Raw genomic sequence first — 15,871 nt, 5'->3', positions numbered from 1 at the left:
CCACCTATAGCCGCCACCGGCAACTAACACATGACCTTCTGACCTCTGAACTCTTCACCCAATGACGAGCCGCCCCAAGCCTGCCTGCTGATCAGTTAACTGGTAATTTGCCTTTCGCTAGCCTCTCGGACGCAAGTGACAGAGAGAGAGAAAGAGAGAGAACTTGAGGGAGGCGCCTACCCTAACAAATTCTTCACACAAACATGACAAAAAGTTGTGTAATACTCCATTATTATTTTTGGTTTTGTTTTGACCCCCAACCCCCCCACCCCCTTCATTGAGTTTAGTTCCCATTCTTTCTCTTTCTTTTTCTTCACGAGTCACAAAGCGGGTGGGATGTTTGTGGTGTTAATCATAAATGTGCACTGAAGTTTAATAGCAATAAGATGCCAACCAGAATCCACCTGTACCCGTGTGGGGGGGGGATTCATCTATTTTGGGTTTAGAATGGCAACACAATGCCCCTCAAAAAAGAAAGGAGGCTCGGGTGATGTCTACTGTAGCCCACCCACCCCTGAAAGAAAAAGAAGGAAAGAGAACACTTAACTCTTAACTTGGATTTTCTGTCAACATGTTAGTGTGCTGACACATTCTGGGTGTGCCGCCCTTTTAGCCTTTCCCCCAAACAGCTTTCTGTCTGATTGTTTAAACAAACGCATGGCTGTCACAATTGCAAACAATACGCTTTGTTCATTTTTTGTTGTTATAATCTGTGTGTTTTATTTTTTGGGGGAATCTGCGCTTAATTTCCTGTTCACATGTTTTTGTTGTTGTTGTTGTTTTACTTGATGCAAGCAGTGGGGGCGGGTGTTTGTTTTTTTCTCTTTTTTTTTTCTTTCTGTCACGCTAAAGAAGCAGGCTGCTAAAGCTAAAATGGGATGGTTATGATTTGGGATGAAGGGTTTATGTGTGCGTGTGTGTGCTTTCTTTTAAACATTTTTGTGTTTTTCTTTCAAGTACTATCATGAAAGTAAGGTGTTATGAGGTTTTGGGGCACCCCCCCACCCCCGCCCCTGCTGTCCCTATTCACACTATATCCAATTAACAGTGCCTGATGCATTTAGAACAAAAAAAAGAAATCTCAATGAGTTTGCTTAAGCTGTGATCAAAAAAGACAAAAAAAAAACAAGTATTAAGTGTGCATATTTAGCCAAAGGATTTTCCTATGAATTATTACTACTATTATCAATCTGCAATTATGCATCTGTCTCGCAGAGGGCTCGTTGTGGTTTTAAAATTTTGCAACGGTGTGAATTTGTGGTGCCTGCCTTCAGCTGGATGAGACAACCAGTCCGATAGCGTTTTCATTTGATTTTTGTTGTTTTTCTTTTTTCTGAGACGCAGGAGAGTAACACTAAAACAATTATTAGATTGCTGTAATTGATAGAAAAAAAGGGCACTCACTTTTATTTTTCCTTATGACACATTGCCAATTTTTTTTACCCATTTTTTTTTTTTTTTTTTTTACAATTATATTTGGCCAATTTATTTACATCGGAACACGCCAACCTGAAAGCGCATCCACAATGTGTCACACCTCTCCCACCCTTTTTACAAGCTCTTTTGTTGAACTCTCTCAAGAAAAAAAAATAGGATGTGAAAGCCATGCCTGCCTGTTTAAATTGCTTTATACATACGTCTTATATATATATATATATATATATATATATATATATATATATATATATATATATAAATGTAGATACGCCATTGCATATATAAATACAGAAGCGAACAAAAAAAAATGGATGATTTTACAGGGTGCTGGTGTAGAGAGAAAAGAAAAAAAATCTATTTTTGGCTATTTTAGCTTTTGATACTTTACTTGCAGATACAAAATCAGAAGGAAAAAAACAAACAAAAAATGAATGAGAAAGTGCAAATGCTGTTTGCCTGGATTTGACTGGAAGGAAGTGTTTTAAAAGGAACAAATCAAAACAAAAGAAAAACAAAAAAAAGTGCCTTATCAACAAGAGTGGTCTCTGTTTTTTCCGAGTAGTCCGGTTGTGTTTAGTAAGTAAAAAAGAAAAAAAAACCCAGCACCCACCAGAGATGGCGCAGCAGGGCGAAACGGCTCGTGTTTTTTTGCCGTCGTCGTCGTTGTTACTCTATGCAACCAGAATTAGCTAACCAGCTAACTATGTGCCATGTTTTTTTGTCTTCCTCAGATTACTTTTCTTGTTACTTGACAGCCCTTTACTCTGCTGTATTAGCAGGCTCCTGAATTTAAAGAATCATAAGAATTTTTTTATTTTATTTTTTTTTTTTGCGTGTGCGCGTGACTTAACTTCCTAGAAGAAACGGAGCTGCCGGTAGCAATATAGTAAGACGCATTGAGTCGATCGTGAGCTAAGAAAAATACATTGACAGTGTTTGTTTCGACGACGATTTGACCGTTAAATCGTGAAACAACGTCACAATATCAATATCACCATTATTAGCGTTTCCGTTCATGGCTTTCTCATCAAGCCGTTACGCCGAAAGGTCAATGAAATTCTCTTTTCTTTCAGTGTTATTATTAGTGGCATATTATTTAGAAATTGAAATGCAATATTAAAAGCGGAGATGGCTATTCAGCAGCATTTGACAGTATTAGGAGAAGTCCCTCCGCGATGTTACGCGCTACAGTGTCGTCGTGTTGGCGGTCCAGCCGATGGAAAAGTTGAAAGACGTTACCGACCGTATTCTCTTCTCTTGGCCTGCCTATTACACATGTATGATAATGTAATTAACAGCCATTGTTACAGGTTTATAATGTATTTTTCTAATCTCATTTTATATGTATATTAATCATGTTTCTGAGTGCTTTTTTATGACCTCCCCGTCCCCCAAACCTTTCCTTCTCCTTCCCTTGCCCCCACAACCCCTCCACTTTTTTAAGTGTCTGGTGGGGAGTGTTGCCTTCCCCCCCCCCCCCTGTTAAAAATTATATTTTGTTTTCATGCCCAGCTTGTTTAACTCATTAGCGACTTGATTAGTTTTTTTCTTGTCATAAGTATTTTTACATGCTTGCCATTTTCATGGTGTATGCTGTTGTTTTTTGTTTTTTTTCTTATTAACCTCTTGGCATTTATTTTAATAAAACATTCTTAGTAAGAATTTTACTAACTTGCTGATATTTTTGTCTTGTGTTTTTAACCAGTTTCATGAATGTATTGACTCGGTCTGGTTCACGGACTAACAGAATTAAATAATCTGGTGACTCATGGACACTCACACTGCAAACACACACCAAGAATGTGTTCTCATGAAAGTTTCAGTAGGAAATTGTACAAAAACATGATCTCCCTTTTTTCTCGACGTTTACTCAAAAAAATGCAAAACCGCAATCAGACAAATTTAACATAAAAATTAGCAAAGAAAAATGATGTACATTTATTTTAGCAAAACGAGATGGAATTATAAAAGTCATAATTTGATCTACAATATTTTCCTAGAGTTGTACAAAAACCCAGAAAACAGCCATTTTATTTTGCACAAAAAACAGAAAATATTACGAAAAAAATAATTGAATATTTTGTGTTTTGGTTTCGCGACTAACCTGCATAAGTTTGAGGATTTACACTAATTGAATGTTACTTAAAACATGAAAAATACTTTGTCAAAACAAAAACGTAGCTTCTGGTAGCTGATGTAATAATTTCGACAGCAAACTAAGTGAGACTGAATCAACAGCGCCTCTGCTGGTTGCACCTCAGTACTACAAATGCTCCAAAACTCGAATCTGTAACAATTAATTCCACACAAATGCAATCTTTTAAAAAAAATTAGGGGTTTTTTGCACTTTTTCTTTGAAATTACCTTAAAATTCAACCAAAATCCCAATCACTTTTTTTTTATTTATTTTTTTTTTACATCTTTTGTATGTAAATATAGCCTATCACAAGGTTTTTGATACCACTACCAAAAATAGCAATGACGTCAGTAGAACTGGTCGACAGTAAAGTTACTCTGAGTTTTGTAGTCAAGTTTTGCTATTAAAAGCGATTTGTATACGGTAACTTCTTTGATAAATACCAACAACAGTACTTTTTTTCCTGCTCTAATACAGAAAGTAATGCAAAATATGTGTAAATAACCACTGATACGGATAAATAAACATTGAACCCCCCTTTTACCTTTACCGCAGATAGTTTTGCAAGAAAAAATCGTTTGGTAACAAAGCTGGACTTTTATTAAAAACCACGACAAGACTGAGCCACTGATGTGTGGGATTCTTTGTTTAGTCACTTAATTCAATGGGAAGACAGACCAGTTTGTTAGGCGCAATGTTCGGCCATACAATAACCGATGTGGTATACGAAAATCGGGGTGAACTCTAGTTGAAAACATAATCCTTAAATATGTTTTAAAAACCGTTACATTGGAACTTTTGAACTCTGAAATAAGTGCGATGTGATTAACCGATATCCGCCTTGCTTTGTAACAATCATTGAAAAAAATTACGTTTGAGTTGTTTACGTTATTTGCCGTCACCATGAAGATACCCAGTTGTTGACTGGTGGCGTTACTTTTCCTAGTCAATCCTACTATAAACTCCCATGAGAATGAACTTCACCAGCAACATCACAAACACGATCTAACTGGAAAGTGCACGAGTTGATGCGCGTCCCTCACTCCTGCTCACGCATTTCTCACCTCTGTGCTGAAAACGTGAACTCTGCTGCCACTTTTTTTCATACTTTTGCTCGCCCAAACACCGCTGCTGTGTCTCTACCGGAGACCACTCCTCCTCCTTTTTTATTTATTTTATTTTTTTTGTCTCCATGTCCTGTCCCTCTGTGTCTCGCACCCTGGGAGGCCACAGGACGGTTACTTACACTCCGTGCCAAAAGTTGCCACCTGAAAGGGATGCGTTCTAGAAAATGTTTTCAATCGGGGGTGATCGTATTAAAAGCCAGCGAGGGAGTTTTGTTTTGTCGAGATAGCGACGCTCCGTTCATCTCCAGCTGCTGCAGCATTGGTGTTATTGATAAAAGCGTTAATACTCAACCCTTAGGGAGCATCTGTCATCAAACAAGCCAATATACGAACTACTTAGGGATCAAAACAATCACATAATTCCTTTCCAATATGGATTCCAGCTATTTATTCTTTTTTTCATTCATTTTCTATTGTCTCAAACACTGCCTGTGTCATTCTACTGCTTTTATTCCTCCTACGGTACTCCAGGTGTTGTCGCTGACACACATGGAAAAGATTAACGTCATTAATCCTTATTATTGCGCCTACACCATTTTGTTAACGCTTCTTTTTTTTTTTTTGTCCTGTCGCCAACTCTGCCTTTAGCGATCTTCCTCAAGCGTACAATGAGATTAAACGTGTTTTACATCAACTTTCTTATGAGTTAAGTGAATTATTAAGAAGTCCTGTCATGACTGGATTACAGGCAGTAAGTTCAAACCTGCTACTGTTTGTTGTTGTTGTTTTACCTCAAATAGTGGCCTTCGCTCTGGTAAACACCATGTTGCCATTAATTCTAAGATGAGTCGTCACTACAACCTTATTTGATTAGCAGATTTCCCCAAACTTTACCGACTTAAGATGAAAATTATTGATGTGGTTCCTCCCTAGGACCCACACCTTTAAAAACATACCATGTATCAAAAATAACCTTGACATAAAAGGCATGTATTGTTGGTATTTCTCGACGTCCAATAAACCGTGACTCATTTGGAGTTCTGAGGTTTGGTTAAACTGTCCTTGAGACAAACAAAACCACGAGGAGTGAAAAGAAACACATTGCTTAATTCTTCGAAATACCATTATTTTCCGGACTGTAAGCCACATCGTTATATAACGTGCACCCACCTCATTTTAGAAGATGCATACATTAGCCACACCAGACTAAAAGCTGCAGATATATAGTGGTATGTTGTGGAATGAGATCTTTTTGTAAATGTTTATGGTAACACTTTAGTATGGGGAACATATTCACCGTTAATTAGTTGCTTATTAAAGTAACAAAGACTTAATTTAGAGTTATTTGGACACTAGGGGAACATATAAGGGTTAGGGTTTCTAATAAGCAATATTTCTGAGGTTGTTGAGGGAATACTCTTAGTTAATGGCTTACTGGTTGTATAATAAGGCCATGCAGAATAAGGCATTAATAAGTACTTAATAATGACTAATTAAGAGCCAATATGTTAATAATTTGCATGTTAATAAGCAACTAATTAATGGTGAATATGTGTTCCCCATACTAAAGTGTTACATGTTTATGTACATACCTTAATTGTTTCTAAACGGTGCCTGTAACATGGCAGTAAAACGGCTGATCAAACAAAACAGAAATATCATTGATGTCTTTATTCTTCCATTATGAGATGAATACGATTTTCTCCTTTAAAATAAGGTTTTTAAACACTGAACAGTTTCTTAAACTGGATCATTTTTAGTTTGTTTGCTTAATCCATTCCATAATTTAGCCGTTAACGAAGAACAATCCATAGATGGGTCTCACCTTTGTATAAACCACAGGGTTCAAAGCTTGGGCACAAAGTAGTGGCTTATAGTCCGAAAAATACAGATTCAGCATTAGCTCAACATAAAAAAGCATGAATCCAAAAGCCATTCAAATTGTTAATATTTTTCGACGCCTAATAAACCGTGGCTCATTTGGGGTTTTGTGGTTTGGGAAAATCCTCCTTGAGACAATCAAAATCACGTGTGAAAAAGAACAAATCGTTCTATTGTTCAAATTAGTCAACACATCAGCGTGGTCTCATGGCCGTGTCGTGCCGCAACTGCAAATTTAAAAAGGATTCACCAGAACTCTCAATTGTTGGCTTCTGTTATTCTGGCTTTTGCATTTTTCATGTTTGACTAAACAGTAGCAACTAAGAATTGATTGTCCACCAATCAACAAACATGTCTGCACTGCAAAAACTGAAATACAAGCAAAAAAACTAACCTGAAGTTCAGATAAACATTTTTTTTTTCTCCAATTAACACTTTTTTTTCGTTTAAATCGAGAATCAATTCTGAATCAATTTACCCACAAAAATCGAATTAAATCGAGAGTTATTGTAAGATTGGCATCTCTGTTAGATGTACTTCTTAAAAAAAGCTATGATTAAATGTATTTACTTGCTTGAAACAAGTAAAATGTTTAGTCCATAGGGAATATAAAACAAATTGACGACATACTACCTAACATATGCATAATGTGCTACAATAGTAAGAATCTGATATATGATTTAAAATACAGTGAGTAAAAAACATACTTTCTTGAAACAAGTAAGATGTTAAATTTTGTAGTAATATAACATACATTTGAAGACAAAGTACTTAAGATACACACTTTGACCTAACATAGTAAGGATCTGATAGATTACCTAAAACAATTAAAAACAATTTCCCAACAAAACTTCATTATTTGCTTGATTGCTGCTTAAAACAAGTAACATGTCAAATGTTCTTGTTCTGTTGGCAAATGACTTAAGAAGTACTTTTGGCAAACTGAGCTACCATTGTAAGAACCTGATATATTACCTAAAATAACAAAAAAATAAAAATAAACAAAACAAACAATTATATATATATATATATATATATATATAATTTTATTTTATTTTTATTTTTTGAACAAGTAAAATGTCAAATATTTTTGTTCTGTCTGCAATTAACTTGTTTTAAGAAGTATAATTGGCAAACTGAGCTAATTGTAATATTAAGAATCTGAGATATTTTACTTAAAATAAGTAAAACATCATTTGCCATTAGAACGAGACAATGCTGCTTAACATTTGAAACAAGTAAATTGGCCTTCAGTCTAATGTTTTTGTTTTGTTGGCAAATCTTGTTTTAAGGAGAATATGTCATACTTTATTACGCATTAAAGAAAAGCAAATGAAGCTACCATCAGAATCAGAAGTAAAGGTTTATTTAAGTATTGATGGATTGCAGGTATTTATCCTGCTTGGATGTCAGGTTTGGCAGTGTCGCAGCATTAATGCATGTGTACAAATAGATGCCTTACTTCAATTACATATGAAGAAATGTGACAACTTTTTTTTGTCCGTTTTCAAATGCGTTAAAATGATCGACAGAAGCACAACAATCCGTCCCTAAGTGCCTTGTTATTGACTCTTGTTTTGTGCTAAATCACACAAGTGCCACTTCTCTCTCTCACTTTATCTCAGAAGCTTTTTTGTAGAGCAGCACCAGATAATAAATCAGTGACACACAAATGACTGGATCACAACGTATCGCCGCCGTCGTCTATTTGCCCCCCCAAAAAAGACGAGACTCAGGGCATTCAGTGTAAGTTTTTTTGACCAACTAACGTTTCCCACCTGTCCATCTTGTGTCTGGCTAACAAACATTCCTTCAGTGGCTTAAATGGCAGGTTGGCCACACTAGAATGGAAAAATGCTACCAAAATTTAAAAAATATATTTTATCCCCACTGGATTTTTTTCATAATTTTTTCTATGAAATATGCATTAATTTGCTAAATACATTTTTGGTTGTTTCTAGATTTATACTATACATACTGTAAGTTCCATATAGTACTGCACTATAAGTGTGTGTGATCTTTTTGGGAGTTTTGTGTTGTAGTTTTTGTGTTTTTTTTCTAAGAGGGGTTCATTTCCAACATGTAAATGACCGTTTTTGTTGCTCACACCAAAAAAAAAAAAAGGGAAAAGAAATGTGTGCAATAAAGAACCATGTGAACAAGTGTGACTTCCCTTCTACTCCGCTGTGACTTTATGGCTTTGGATTGGCTGGGATCTGTTTGGCCTTCAAAGGTAAGTTTTATTTGTTTCCTGCGACGTCCGTGTCACTGGAAAAAGAGCGAACCGTTCTATTTTGGATCATTTTGGTGTTTACATTTTTTTTAGCAGGCAATCTCGTTATTCAGTCGGACAGTAGCGACTCCCATTTGAGATTAAGTGCAATGCGGACACACCACATTTTTTTTTAATTCTCAATCATCACTGTTTAATAAAAACATGAGTCTCCTTTTTTTCATTTAGCATGTCATTTAAAATTATGAGTTTATGCGTATTTGCATCAGGTGTATCCAAAACTACTATTTATTTATTTATTTATTTATTTTTAAACAATTTTAATTTTCGACTACAAGTAGAGGGCCAAAGGTGACAAAAAAATACATCTTTAAATAATTCCTTAAAATGTGTCTGATTAATTAATTTTTAAAATTCAAATGACTTAAAATGTGTCATTAATTAAATCCTTAAATAAAGAATGAATTATTTTATTCCAATTATAATTAGTGACACATTTAAGTAATTATTTAAAGATGTATTATGTAATTTTGGCCCTCAATAATAGACAATGATGCAATTTAATCCGAATATCAAAGGGATTTAAAAAAAAACAAACATTTAGAGATGCATGCTTTTATCTAATACAGAGTTGACATGGTATACAAGTAATTTGATTACAGAAGTGTTTGTGTATTGGTTAAAAAAAAAAGCATAATGAATGCCGAAAATGCCTCAAGTTACATTAACGGGATAAAAACAAAGTACAGTTATTGTTGAAAATGATGTGGGAAAAAAAGTTTTAGGATGAAAAGTATGTGAAAATCAATCAATGTTTATTTATATAGCCCTTAATCACAAGTGTCTCAAAGGGCTGCACAAGCCACAACGACTTAATAACAAACTAAATTGCAGTTAAATGTTTTCATTCGACACAATTTAATATATATTCTGTATATTTGATATTTACAATATACTGAAGGATTTTTGGATTAAAAATCATTTGCCGATAATTGCTTTTATTAAACACATTAATATAGAGTAGTATATTAATGTTATCAAAAGTTTTTTTGTGTGTGATTTGGTTTACAAATAAATACCAAAAAAATCGTTAATGGAAATGTGCTTTTATTTTTTAATAAAGACTACAATAATCCCTAATTTATCGCTTTTAATTGTTTCTGGGCCATGTGAAATTGATTTTCACGGGATAGAACGTATTGCTTCTACATTAATTACATATCTTCATAGCCGGTGCATAAAAGCCGGCGAACAAGCTTCTAAATCTGTCTGTATCATTAAGAGAGCCCTCTAGACATGAAATAACACTTTTACATTCTTGTCAATATAATAATGCTACCTGAGGCTGAGCCAATCAGTGGCTTTGACACTAAACGGCATGATCTGATTGGCTCGGTCTCATGTCTTACCCAACAGTGCTATAACACTTCATTTTGACATCTGTACGCTTAATTTAGGCCATAAAGAGCAAACTTGATACTGTGATGTGGCAAGGGTTGACTGCATAGAAGAAAAAAAAGTGTTGTGTTTCGGATGAAAACACGATTTAAAATTATGAACACTTAATTGCACTTCAACATTGTCATGTTTGAAAGCTTCATTCATGAATGCCTATAATAGTTTATTTAACAATAAAAATATGTATTAGTGTCGTGTGACCAACTTGTCACTTATTAGTTAGTGCACTTTAAGATTAATAATACACCAAAAAAGCTTTTTGTCTTCACTTCCTGGTGTCCAACACATAACACCTGTCATATCCTGTGTCCCCCGCCTTTAAGTGCCCCCCTACGGTATTGACCTGAGTAACCAATACATGACAATTAGAAACTTCTAAAACTGGATTTCCAAAAAAATGAGCAAAGAGAGCACCTATTATTAATGAGTATAGATTCATATTGAAATAATAAATTATCAATGTTTGAAGTGGGGAGTGAATCAGGAATCAAAATGGTGCCTTCTGTCCAATCATATCGCAAGCCTTCATGAACGAGGAAGTACAACAGTGAGTCTGTTAGTAAACACTGCTAACACGCTAGAATTCTAAGCTTATTCCAGCATAATGACGCAACAAAAACTATTTTTTTAGCTCTTATTTTCGTTATCTAATAAGCCACATGATGTCATGTTTATCATGCTTGTGGGAGTCATACCGTGCACCAATTCAAGATGGCGGCAACAGGCTAACCAACACCAGGACTCTAAGCAGGCCCTTAAAGTTTGCACATTTCTACAATACCATAAATGTGATAAAACTACCAGGACAACGTTATCTGGACACAAAAAAGAAGTGGAAACGGAGCAGCTTCCTATCCTGTGTATCCAGTGTTTTCATGGAATATTTGCAGACGTAGCCCAAGGTAAGTTTCAATTGCACTCATTCAAACACACTTGCAAAATGAGGGTTATATTTTTAAAACATCAAATCAGGGAAATAGTGCCTTTTATTAATATTAGTAGTGGTGTGGCACATCACCAGATGAAAGTAAATAGAATATATATAGAAAGCTACAGTGACGTGCGGTGAGGGTTCATGACTGGTGAGGCACTGACTTCATCACAGTCAGATTTACAAACATATGAACCCTAAAGAGTATCTTATTCACCATTTGATTGGCAGCAGTTAACGGGTTATGTTTAAAAGCTCATACCAGCATTCTTCCCTGCTTGGCACTCAGCATCAAGGGTTGGAATTGGGGGTTAAATCACCAAAAATGATTCCCGGGCGCGGCGCCGCTGCTGCCCACTGCTCCCCTCACCTCCCAGGGGGTGAACAAGGGGATGGGTCAAATGCAGAGGACAAATTTCATTACACCTAGTGTGTGTGTGACAATCATTGGTACTTTAACTTAACTTTAACTTTACACATACAAACTATAGCACACAAAAAGCACATTTAATTAAAAAAAAAAACTTTATTATGGTCTTACCTTTACTTATAAATGAAGTCCACAACTAAAGCCCTCACTTAAACTTTCCACGTGCAAGATTGAATCTATTTAAAAAAGTGTAACCGAGGGTTTATAAATGTCGCCTATACTGTATGAAACTACAAAATAACAAACACGGAGGCTCCAGTTTACACGAGGACCACTTTATTTACATTCTTTCAAAAACCTCCGCTCCACTCCATGTCATCACTTCCGCTCTTAGCGCCTTCAAAATAAGAGCTCAAGGCATATACTGTATAACAGCGCATAACAGTAAATTAATATCACAAAGAGAAAAACCCATGAAAATAGGTTACAAAAGTTATTTAATAAGAAGCCAAAAAGTGCAAAAACAATAATGTTCGTTTTGGAGAAGTTGTGAATTAGATACACCTGCAGTCTGCAGGTGTACCTAATGTTGTGGCCCTGCAGTCATTCACAACTCCTCCAACACGAACATTATTGTTTTTGCACTTTTTGGCTTCTTATGAAATAACTTTTTTAAATAGATTCAATCTTGCACGTGGAAAGTTTAAGTGTGGGCTTTAGTTGATATAACAATTCTACGGCGGGGGTGCAGGAGGCGGGATTACTGGAGCCTCAGCCGGTTTATGATCGCTCAGCACAAGAAATACGTCACACATACAGTTGTTGACAAAATACACTGTACATTATATACCTCAGCTAACTAAACTATGGAAATGTATAATATAATTCATATAGCAATACGGTCTCACTGCACAGCAGGCCAGCAGTTAGCCGAGTCCGGAATCCATGTTGAGGCACTGAGTGACGTGCCTCAACTGGCTGCTGTTCACCGCACCGTCTCTTCTCAGTATTTGAATGGCAAATGTGAAAATTCAGCGATTTTGAATAAAAATAATCTAAAACTGATGAAGTTAAATGGAAAATAACTCTATAGTATAATCACTGGATACATATAACAATTTAATTTTTTTTTTTTCTTTTTACATTTTTTTTCTTTCCATGACTGCACGTCACTGGAAAGCTAAATGTGTAATATACAACCAAAAATATAGTATATTGTGTAGTGCTTCAGTTTATATTGACTTACCTCTAGACTTACACTGCAAACACTGAAATCTAAGTAAGATTAAATATCTCAAATAAGGGTGATATTTGCTTATTTTCTGTCTGATAAGATACTTCTTCTCACTAAGCATATTTTATGTTAGAGTGTTTTACTTGTTTTAAGGGTTTTGGTCCTAAATGATCTCAGTAAGATATTACAGCTTGTTGCTGAGATTTTATGACCTATATTGAGTAAAACATGCTTGAAACTAGAATATCAACTGTTGCAAAGCTGTGTCATCAACACTACCAAGTAGGGGCGCCGAAAAGGGGGGGTAAAGGAGACGGATTCTAGGGGCCCATGATGGAGGGGGGCCCAGAGAGGCCCCTAATGATGATGAAATTATAATACAGAAAAAATAATGACACTGTGTTGGGGGCCCTGTAAAGATTATTTTCATGGGGCCCAAAATCCCTAGCGGCGCCCCTGCTCCCAAGTATAAAACTACTTTTTTTAAAGTAATAAATTCTTATTTCAAGCCTGAAAAAAAAAGTCATGATTTTGACACAATTGTGTCTCATATTAAAACAGATGACAGCCAAATGGACTTTGCTGTTTTATTTTCAATGAAACAATAGAAAATACGTACTCATATAGTAGTACAGTTGTTATTAAAGTTAAAGTACCAATGATTGTCACACACACACACTCGGTGTGGTGAAATGTGTCCTCTGCATCTGACCCATCCCCTTGTTACCCCCCTGGGAGGTGAGGGGAGCAGTGGGCAGCAGCGGCGCCGCACCCGGGAATCATTTTTGGTGATTTAACCCCCAATTCCAACCCTTGATGCTGAGTGCCAAGCAGGGAGGTAATGGGTCCCATTTTTATAGTCTTTGGTATGACTCGGTCGTGGTTTTGAACTCACATAGTGAGAATATACTTATTTTAAGGTATTTTTGGGTTCATTGAGGTTAGCTAATTTTACTTGTTTTGGAAAGTCTTGACAAGCCAAATTTTCATGTTCTATTGGCAGATAATTTTGCTTAGTTCAAATAAAATACCCCTAATTTTTGTATTTTTTTTTTCTTGTTTTTGAACACTGACTTTTTGCAGTGTACTACAGTGAGTCTGTTACACGCTATAATTCTAAGCTTATTCCAACGTAAAGGACACAACAAAAACTACTTTTTTAGCTCTTATTTTTGTTATCCAATAAGTAGGGCTGCTACTAACGATTAATTTGATAATCGATTAATCTGTCAATTATTACTTCGATTAATCGATTAATAATCGGATAAAAGAGATTAACTAAATTTCTATCCTTTCCAGTATTTTATTGGGGAAAAAAACCAGCATACTGGCACCACACTTATTTTGATTATTGTTTCTCAGCTGTTTGTACATATTGCAGTTTATAAATAAAGGTTTATTAAAAAAAAGAATTGCCTCTGTGCATGCGCATAGCATAGATCCAACGAATCGATGACTAAATTAATCGCCAACAATTTTTATAATCGATTTTAATCGATTTAATCGATTAGTTGTTGCAGCCCTACTAATAAGCCACATGATGTAATGTTTATCATGCTTGTGGGACTCATACCGTGCCCCAATTCAAGATGTATTATGATGATAGTATATATCTGTATCATGAATCAATCAGTGGACCCCGACTTAAACAAGTTGAAAAACTTATTCGGGTGTTACCATTTAGTGGTCAATTGTACGGAATATGTACTTCATTGTGCAACCTACTAATAAAAGTCTCAATCAATCAATGGCGGCAACAGGCTAACCAACACCAGGACTCTAAATAGGCCCTTAAAGTTTGCACGGTTCTGCAATACCATCCATCCACAATGCCATAAATGTGGTAAAACTACCAGGAAAACGTTATCTGGACACAGAGAGGAAGTGGAAATCAACGAAAAAGGAGCAGCTTCTTGTCCTGTGGAAAGCTTTATTGAAGTGTTTTCATGGAATATATGCAGACGTAGCCCAAGGTAAGTTTCAACTGCACTCATTCAAACACACTTGCAAAATGAGGGTTATATTTTTAAAACATCAAATCAGGGAAATAGTGCCTTTTATTAATATTAGTAGTGGTGTGGCACATCACCAGATGAAAGTAAATAGAATACATATAGAAAGCTAAATGTGTAATATACAACCAAAAATATAGTATATTGTGTAGTACTTCATTTTATATTGACTTACCTCTAGACTTACACTGCACAAACTGAAATCTAAGTAAGATTAAATATCTCAAATAGGGGTGATATTAGCTTATTTTCTGTCTGATAAGATAATTCTTCTCACTAAGCAGATTTTATGTTTTACTTGTTTTAAGGGTTTTGGTCCTAAATGATCTCAGTAAGATATTACAGCTTGTTGCTAAGATGTTATGACCTATATTGAGTAAAACATGCTTGAAACTAGAATATCAACTGTTGCAAAGCTGTGTCATCAACACTACCAAGCAGGGGCGCCGAAAAGGGGGGGTAAAGGAGACGGATTCTCGGGGCCCATGATGGAGGGGGGCCCAGAGAGGCCCCTAATGATGATGAAATTATAATACAGAAAAAATAATGACACTGTGTTGGGGGCCCTGTGAAGATTCTTTTCATGGGGCCCAAAATCCCTAGCGGCGACATAGTTTGTGGTTTTTGCATTTACATTTTTGAAAATGTTTGTATAATATATGGGGACATTACAGTTTAGCAACATATTTGTGTTTTATAATTAGTGTAAAAAAAACACGTAACTGTGACAGACATTTATTTTCTGTAACAAAATACGAACTAGGGGATCCTTCCATGCAACTTCAGATTGTCAACAACCTATGGGTGTGCACGTCCAGCTCTCGTGCGCCATTTTTTTGGGCACTTTTGAATTTAATGTGTGTATGATTTTTTGTAAGAGCATAAAAGTTCTCTAGGTGTTTTTAGAACCTGATCAGGAAGTGTTCCATGAACTGTTTATCCACCTATTCATTTTCTACCTCTTGTCCCTCTCCGGGTCACGGGGGGTGCAACTTTGTAAAATAACTGTAGCCCTTCCTTTAAGCAGTGTGAACGGAACTTTTCAGCTCTAACACTCATAAGAACTCATTTACGTACAACTATGGTTGACATGAGGCTGAGCCATTTAGGT

The 15,871-nt window shown here is 35.8% G+C and overlaps 1 protein-coding gene across 2 annotated transcripts in view; it reads left to right on the top strand.

Moving 5' to 3' along the window:
• Nucleotides 1-3,104, top strand: part of qkia (QKI, KH domain containing, RNA binding a) — a 148,856-nt gene extending 145,752 nt beyond the window's left edge. For both annotated transcript variants that reach the window (XM_061968208.2, XM_061968210.2), the window contains exon 8: nt 11-3,104. In XM_061968208.2, coding sequence (XP_061824192.1) covers nt 11-27 — 17 coding nt within the window. In that variant the 3' untranslated portion in view covers nt 28-3,104. The remainder of the gene's footprint in view (nt 1-10) is intronic.
• Nucleotides 3,105-15,871: the final 12,767 nt, after the last annotated feature.

The sequence above is a fragment of the Nerophis lumbriciformis genome, linkage group LG08, assembly GCF_033978685.3.
Source record: "Nerophis lumbriciformis linkage group LG08, RoL_Nlum_v2.1, whole genome shotgun sequence".
NCBI lineage: Eukaryota > Metazoa > Chordata > Actinopteri > Syngnathiformes > Syngnathidae > Nerophis > Nerophis lumbriciformis.
This window is presented reverse-complemented; position numbering and strand designations above follow the sequence as displayed.